An 8523-nucleotide genomic window follows, 5' to 3' on the forward strand; every position below is an offset into this window, starting at 1 on the left:
TCAGCAGCCCAGAGCTCTGAGCCTCTCGGCGTTGGTGGGGCAGGAGGGTAGACTGTGCCCCCTCCGCCCTGCCTCTGGAGCTGAGCCGACGTGGGTCTGTAGGAAAGCAAAGGGAAGTGAAGTGGGCACAGGAGCCGGACCTCAGGAATCGGGGCAGTGAGAGGGACACTTGTGTTGGGTGCCCTCTGTGCTGGACAGAGAACCTCCTGACCTGCCTGTCCCCTTCATTCTGGGCAGAGAGTGCCACAGCCAGCCAAGCACTTGGCATCATTTTGGGCCTGGAGTCACAGCCATGAGGTCACCTCAGGACAGGTCTGGCCCAGCCCCTGCATGGGGGCAGCAGAGGGGTGGGGAGCTGTGCAAAACCTCTAAGAAGGCAGCCCGGATCCTCTGTGCGGGTGTCTGCCTGGTTTTCCACCACAGCCCTGAGCGCAGCCCGAGGCCTGCCAAACCAGGTCTTCAGTAAGTGTTTGCTGGAAAAAGGAATGAGCGGGTGGATGACGGTGCTGCAGGTGCATATCTGGTGGTGCTGTTGTGTAGAGGCCCTGGCAAAGGCCACAGCCCTGCGGGGAAGGAGAAGCGTGGGTGGAAAAATAAGTCTCATTCAGGGTTCTGTCATCCAGGGGAGAGGCAGATCCTCAGCAAGAAACCCAGACTCTAAAGGGGGTGCTGGGGCAGGAGCCAGGAGTCCAGTCATGGAGGAGTTTGGGGGAATCTGAAGATGCTCCTCGAGAGTGGAGATGGCTTTTGACTCGGGGGTAGGTCAGGCAGGGGCAGTCCTGTCAGGAGCCCAGCGGGCAGATGAGTGCCCTGCCTGGGGGCAACCGGCTGGACTGCGGGCCAGAAGCAGCGGTCCCTCCTGTGCCTCAGTCCTCCTGCTGTCCCCAAGCCCTGGGTTGAGTCTGGTCTGAATTGCCTCGCTGTCTTAACTGTGCCACGGGAAGGGGGATGAGTCCACCTTGGTGAAGACATTAAGGGGGGAGCAGTGGCCCCCCTCCCCAGCAACAGTCAGTGGAGAGAGAGCCACAAGAGGCGAGTGGACTCTTGGGGACAGGAGCTGTGACTGAGGGTCAGCCACCCTGCCCACATGAAAGTGCTCTCCCACTGCCAGCCCTCTTGGTTTTCTAAGAGGCATGGAGGCCCTGCGGTGCCCTCAGAAGACAGTCTAGGGTGGCAGAGAGAAGGTGGATGTTAGAAACCAGCCAACCTGGGTTTCAGGCTCAGCCCCACCATTTCTGGGCTGTGCGGCCATGGCAACTACTTAGCCCCTTGACCCGAGGTCTCCTCATCTGCTAAACAGGGGTGTGCCTCCCTCACAGGTTGTAGAGATGGAGCGAAACGAGACCTGCGGGGCTGGCACTGTGAGTGGTGGGCCTTTGGAACCAGTTTATTAAATGGGCTGGCACGGGAAATGGCTTTGTCTTCATCTATGGTTTTGAAGAATTCTCCTTTGGATTCCTTAACAACGTCTTGGATAGATGCTAGAGTTTTCCAAATAATCTTTTTTTAAGTATTACCAGTTTTAAAATCGAGACCCATTCTCAGATGTCCAACCCAATCTAAATCCCATCTTCAAATTCACTTCTAATCAAAGCTCAGCCTCTCCCTCCAGCTCTGGCCTGGCCCCCGGCTCAGGGACCTGCAGTGTGGGAGGGGTCATCTGTTTGTTTCCTCCTGGTCTTACATCACTGGTGCCACTATCATCCTTTCTTAGCTTTTGCTGGTGGCATCACAATGCCCACGGCTAGGACAGACATACCCTTCCATGGAGCCCATTGGGTCTTTGGAGATTCCCCCCTTCCCCCCCAATACAGGGACCACTGCCCTGCACCTTTCCCTAAGTGGGTGGTGCTTCCTGTGACTACATCGCATGCTGTCCCCCGCCCTCCGCCCCTCAGGCACCCTTGATCCAGCAGGCAGCCCTCCCGGGCAGCGTCTCTTCAGATGTGGCTGCCGTCTGCAGAGTCTGCTTGACCCATGTCACTCTCCCCCATCCTTGGCGCAAGGTGCCCTGGGAGTACAGACTGCTCCCACTGATGCCCTCTTCCTGTCCCTGCCTGTGTGGGCTGCTCCGGTCAGCCTCTGACCCAGAGAACTATCGAGCAGAGCGTCAGACTCCAGGAGACACCTCTGGCTCTCCCGAAACCCTCACCATGCTCCACTCCAGTGCTCCTGGGTAAGCTTTCAAGTGTCTGCAGCTCAGCCAGCATCCACTGGGAAATGAGCTGCCAGGCTGCCCTTGCTGCAGCCTGACGTTCTCTTCACCATCACCACCACCGCCATCTCTAGACCTGCGGGTACCACAGCACCCCTCCTACTTCAGGACCGTCTCCCATTATCCCTGGATAATTTCTAACCTTTCTGTACAGCCTGGAAGTGGGTAGTAGGGGTTACTAGTCACCAGACCCATTTTGCTATTTTAATCGATATGACATAGAGGTATCTAAAACTTCTCTTCAGAATGAGGGCTAACATATTACACGTCACTCTTAGCTTTAAGACTTTAGCTGAAAATTCTCAAAAATAGGAAAATCCCATTCAATATCCTCTTAGGCATAGTATTAATATTCCAGGCTCAGGATTTTTCATTTCTTTAGGAATTTAGCCAAGTGATCCCCCTACGAGAGGTGTTGTTTTCCCTTCATGAGTAGCAGCAGTGCTGTGTATGATGGTCTAAGCACGAAGCTAGAAGCCAGGACACATGTGTGGCATCTGTCCCCCACAAGCTGTAGGTCGTGTCCCCTCTGCCCCTTCTCCCTCACCTATACAGCGAGGGGCAGACCAGAATTAAGTTCACAGTTCTAACGGTCTAGGCATTTTGAAGTGTTTCTTATCATGACAGTACAAAAAAATCATAAAACATACAATTTGAAAGTTATTATACAATAAACACCCATGTAACCACCACCCAGGTCAACAGAAGATTTCCAGCACCCCAGAGTCCCCCTGGGTCCCCTTCCAGTCACCACACCCTGCCATCCCCAGAGGAAACCCCAATTCTGACTTTTATCAAAATTACTTCCTCGATTTCCCTTATAATTTTGCCAGCCAAGTATGCATCCCTAAAAAGACACTGTAGCTTGGTTTTGCCTGGTTTTGAATTTTATGCAAATGGAATACTTCTTCTGTGTCCAGTTTCTTTTGTTTAACATTCTTTTTGTGAGATTCATTCATGCTGTTGCAAGTAGCAGTGGTTTGTGCTTTTTCCTTGCTGTATAGTATTTCCTTGTATGAACAGACCATGAATTAGGCTGTTGGACACTTGGGTCATCAACCTAGGACTTTCTGTAAATACACACACACAAACACAAACACTCCCACTCCACGTATAGTCATATCGATTCAGAGCTGATTTCTTCATGAATTCAAGAACTTGAGTTTGGCTTTAAAGTGTAGCAAAATCCCTCTATTGAGTCCCTGGTTATACTGCTAGTTTGGTTTTTTTCACACTCTTACGGCCAAATTCTGAATCTAAGGACATAATCCATCTTCCTCAACAGAGGTATCATGATAAGGTTTTCTCCTAACTTGAGTCATTAAGCATAAGATGGAGACAATGTCAGGCAATTGGGCATTTCCTCCAAGGAATCTAGAAAATGATTAGCATACAAGTTTAAGGGATCATTCTGAAAAAAACTTTCTCTGGCCTTTTTAGGGAAATGGTAAGCCACACCTTTCCCAGAGCTGGCACCACCCCCACTTAACAGTGCACAGGTAGATCTCCTGACGTCGGGCATGCATTAAACAGGGATGCCCCTGAACTTCTGCTACAGAGGTGTTGACAGGTGCTACTGTGCCACTCAGACAGATGATGCATTTTCTGCTCAGACTCCAGGCAGCAGTGGATCTTCATGCTAAGGGATTACATCCCCTCCCATAACCAGAGGCAGGCAGCATGGGTCCCACAAGGACATCACAGCCGGCAGCTGGCTGAGAGCTCAGGCTGGAGGAGCAGAGCTGCCACTCTGCACTGCCCTGGATGACAGGGGCCGAGCATCCTGGCGGGAAGCCAAGCCTTCTGCAGAGATCAGTTGATAAAGAAGCTCCCTTAAAGACGGTGCTTTGAACGAATGGGTAAATTAAGACTTAATTACAAGAGTCAGAGCACTGAGCAGCTGCCCCGGCACAGAGCAGACCTCTCAGGATAAAAGCCACTCCAGACACCCGGCAGCACAGGACCCAGCGGGGCCAAAACCTTTCCCTTGGCTACAAGTGTGAGCAAGGGTGATGGTGGTCCTTGGGTGAGAAGGAGCTGATGTCCAATGGCAGAGCCACGCTCACTCTCTGAAGGTTGTGGACTCATTCTCAAACAATCCATTTGTCGGTTTCATAAACTGACAAAACTCTCCCTTTTCAGAGACCATCAAATAGAGCTACCTGGACTGAACACACCCTACCTGGTCCCCAGCAATCCCATAAAATGAAGCCTTTATGGAAGTCTGTCCTAACAAGGCCCAGGTGTGCCACTGGTACATTAAAAAACAATTTGAGGGATGGGAGACCAGGTGACACTTGTTCAGTTTGTGGGCATCACATCTGTGCAGTGGCTTCTGTTTTGTGTTTCCTGATGGGTCCCTCCTAGTGACCATCTTGCCTCACCCGTATTGATTTATAGATCCCCCACCCCAGACGAGGGGCCATGTCTCCTCCATCAGTTTAGGGGTTGCCCAGATTAGGAACCATATCTAGTGCCACCAAGGCAGAGAAATGTCTAAATACCACTTGAGCGATGCCACTCAGCATAGGAGCCATGTCAGCACCTGCACATGCCTGCCCCGCACAGGGTGGGGACCACCCGCTCAGCCGGGACCTCGCTGATCCCCGCTCTGGTCTCCACAGGTTTCGGCATGACCACCCCCGCAACGGTGGGCGGGAAGGCCTTCCTCATCGCCTACGGGCTGTTCGGCTGTGCCGGCACCATCCTGTTCTTCAACCTCTTCCTGGAGCGCATCATCTCGCTGCTGGCCTTCATCATGCGCGCCTGTCGGGAGCGCCAGCTGCGCCGCAGCGGCCTGCTGCCCGCCACCTTCCGCCGCGGCTCGGCGCTCTCGGAAGCCGACTGCCTGGCGGGCTGGAAGCCCTCGGTGTACCACGTGCTGCTGATCCTGGGTCTGTTCGCCGTGCTGCTGTCTTGCTGCGCCTCGGCCATGTACACCAGCGTGGAGGGCTGGGACTACGTGGACTCGCTCTACTTCTGCTTCGTCACCTTCAGCACCATCGGCTTCGGGGACCTGGTGAGCAGCCAGCACGCCGCCTACCGGAACCAGGGGCTCTACCGCCTGGGCAACTTCCTCTTCATCCTGCTCGGCGTGTGCTGCATCTACTCGCTCTTCAACGTCATCTCCATCCTCATCAAGCAGGTGCTCAACTGGATGCTGCGCAAGCTGAGCTGCCGCTGCTGCACGCGCTGCTGCCCGGCGCCCGGCGCGCCCCTGGCCCGGCGCAACGCCATCACCCCGGGTTCCCGGCTGCGCCGCCGCCTGGCCGCGCTCGGCGCCGACCCCGCGGCCCGCGACAGCGACGCAGAGGGCCGCCGCCTGTCGGGCGAGCTCATCTCCATGCGCGACCTCACGGCCTCCAACAAGGTGTCGCTGGCGCTGCTGCAGAAGCAGCTGTCCGAAACGGCCAACGGCTACCCGCGCAGCGTGTGCGTCAACACGCGCCAGAACGGCTTCTCAGGCGGCGTGGGCGCGCTGGGCATCATGAACAACCGCCTGGCCGAGACGAGCGCCTCCAGGTAGACGCGTGCCTCGCCGCGCCACGGACCCTCACCAGGCTGGGGTGCAGCCGGGCGGCGTTTGCTTTCCTTCTCTCAGACGCTGGCGCTTTCTTAACCTTTATCCAATAAAATGAAACCAAAAAAAAAAAATTTTTTTTTTAAAGAAATACTATTTGGCCAGGCCTGATGTTATCAAGGGCAGGTTTTGGGGGAGCCTGTTTTCCTTATGGGCTCCCTCTTGGAGAACTGTGGTCCCCAGCAGATTCTCCTCCAGGGAGAGAAAAAGTGGCACCCCAGACCCTCGCCCGGTGCACACGGCAGTGAGAAGAGTGCCACCCCTGGGTTCTGCAGACTGGCACTAAACCCCGTCTCGATGCACGTAAGCAGCTGGCAACCCCAAAGCATATGGTGCAACTTTTCATGGCTCTGAATTACCTCCGCAGCATTTAGAATCCTGGCCCAGCCCAGCAGCTTCCTTCTGGTCGTCAGAAGTGATATAGTCACAGTTATGACAGGTGGGGATGGGGAGAGCCATATGTTGCCTCCTGATGTATATATATAGTACAGCCGCTACACACAGAGAATGGCGTAGTATTATGCAATGGGATGAAACACAGCACCAACTTGCGGACTGTGGCATTTCCCAGAGATGTGGGAATTGCAGTGGTAAGGGGCTTAGCAGGCCTTTCTCAGCCTGGAGTTAGTCCACTCAGCACAGCACACAGGGCAACTCCTTTTAAAGAGGGAAAGCCTGGAGTGGCCTGCAGGGCCGGGAGCACTCGGGCTGCAGGAGCCCAGCTCTGCTTCAGCTGGCTGATCTCTGAGGCTCAGGGCACATCTCTGAATCCCCTCAACGCTCCTTCCTTTCACCAGCATCGTCCACGGGAATGCTTTTCGTTATTAACCAGGAATGTCTGAGTCTTCTCAGACAAGATTTTTCTTTGTTGGTGTGGATTTTTTCTTATCTTTTTTTCCCTTTTAGAGAGCCCGGGGGTGCAGAGCGCAGTACCCCCTCCAGCTGCCCCTCCTCTGCATCAGCGCTCTGCCAGCCACACTGGTGGGCACCAGGGCCTGCAGCACCAGGAACCAAAGCAGTCATCCTGCCGGTGTCAGAGAATTTGACTCCAGAGCCATGTGTTTGGGACACATCCCATTCTACACCCTGGTTGGCCCCCACTAATATTCAAGTGAATGTGTTTTTTCCACACACACAGTCTGTCCTGGAGGTGGAGGAAGGCAGGAGGGAGAGAGCTGGTGGATGGAAGCAATTTTAGGATTAAAGTTTTGCCCTGGATGATCCTCAAGGTGAAGGACAGTTTCTCCCAGACTCACCCTCTACCTCCTAGGAGGTCACTGACTTGGAGGAAGGCCAGATACCCAGCCTTCACTGAAGAGATGGGGGTCTTGGACTGTAAAGGAACAGTACTCTTTTGGCCCATTTTTTCTCATCCAAAAAGATGACGATCCCAAGGACAAATACCAGAGTCTAGTCAGACACAGTGTGACCCACCAATATACATACAGCTTCTGACCGGAAGTCTTAGGAAAGCACCAGGACATCTCACACCGTCTGCCCGAGAGGCATCAAAAAGCCGTAAAATCTCCCTCCCTGGCAGTGAAGGAAGCATATGTGCCTGGAACACTCAAACACACACGCACGCACACAGCATTAAGAGTCACACTTGAATGTCAGCCTCCCCTCGCCCCTTCCAGTTCATGGCAGGAAGGAAAAAACAAGTTAAGATCTGAGTAACTCTCCAGCTACTTTGGGTAATTTCTTTTTTGGGGGGTGAGGGATAATTTCTCATTTGGATTGGGATTGGTTTTTAAACACAGACTGTAAGCTGGGGGTGAAGCCAGTGAGGAGGAGCTGGCCAGGACAGAAGTCAGTCTTGCCAGTTCCTGAAGGGTAGGCTTCCAGAGAGCCACGCTTCCAGGATGCACTGTGACGTCAGCCAGGCCAGCTCCATGAGCCTCCCCAACACTGCCACCCTTCCCCCATCTGAGCAATGGCCGCGGTCACACTGTGCTCAGAGAGGCACGCATTGTTTAGGGCAGAGTCCTCTAACAGGACCTAGAAATAAAGTATCAGGTTTATCCCTTTAAAAGAAGGAAAGATGAAAAGGCATCCAGTTAGAGGTGTCACCTAGGCAACAGGAAATAATTTGGGGATCTGAGCTATCCAGAGGGGAAAGGAGACATCCCCATGACAGAGACGTCTAGACCATGAGGACTTAATAGCAGGCAAAACAGCAGGCAACTCAGAGAAAGTGAGCCCCAGGAAGAGAACGGGAGGCTTAAGACACAGTCACCATGGCTCCTTGAGCTAGACAGGCCAAAAAGGCAACCGGGCAATCTGCTGACCAGCACACAGGACTGCAAAGAATCCCATCCGCACAGGCGGGAACAGGACCTGCCTCCGGAGAAGGCAAGCTCATAACCTTCTCTGGCAGTCTTCTCTGTCACCACTGCTTCCTAAAGTCTATTCTGAGTTGCTCATGCTGCAGCCTTAGCTGTTTTCACTTCTTTTCCTATGCTTTGGCTTTGGAAGGAGGCAACTGCAGGCAGCTTGAGCACGCTGCTGAAGGAATCGAAAGCATGGTTCAGGGGAGCTAGGAAAGGGACCCTTCCTGCTCAGCAACCTCCCAGAGAAACACCAGTCCTCTAGTGTACAATGGTAGCCCAGGACTCAGTGGTATGCACATATTTTTGTCCATGTTCCCCTGGTTCCCCCCTACTGCCACCCTTTTCAATCATCATTGTCCTTTACCTCAGGCCAAAGGGCTCAGTCCCCCAGATGCCAG

The 8523-nt window shown here is 53.7% G+C and overlaps 1 protein-coding gene across 1 annotated transcript in view; it reads left to right on the forward strand.

Annotated features, from left to right (window-relative positions):
• Positions 1-6313, forward strand: part of KCNK12 (potassium two pore domain channel subfamily K member 12) — a 52443-nt gene extending 46130 nt beyond the window's left edge. The window contains exon 2 of the mRNA XM_079940858.1: positions 4840-6313. Within this exon, the coding sequence (XP_079796984.1) occupies positions 4840-5741 (902 nt within the window). The 3' untranslated portion in view covers positions 5742-6313. The remainder of the gene's footprint in view (positions 1-4839) is intronic.
• The last annotated feature ends 2210 nt before the right edge of the window (positions 6314-8523 follow it).

Source organism: Stenella coeruleoalba (genome assembly GCF_951394435.1).
Source record: "Stenella coeruleoalba genome assembly, chromosome: 13".
Taxonomy (NCBI): Eukaryota; Metazoa; Chordata; class Mammalia; order Artiodactyla; family Delphinidae; genus Stenella; species Stenella coeruleoalba.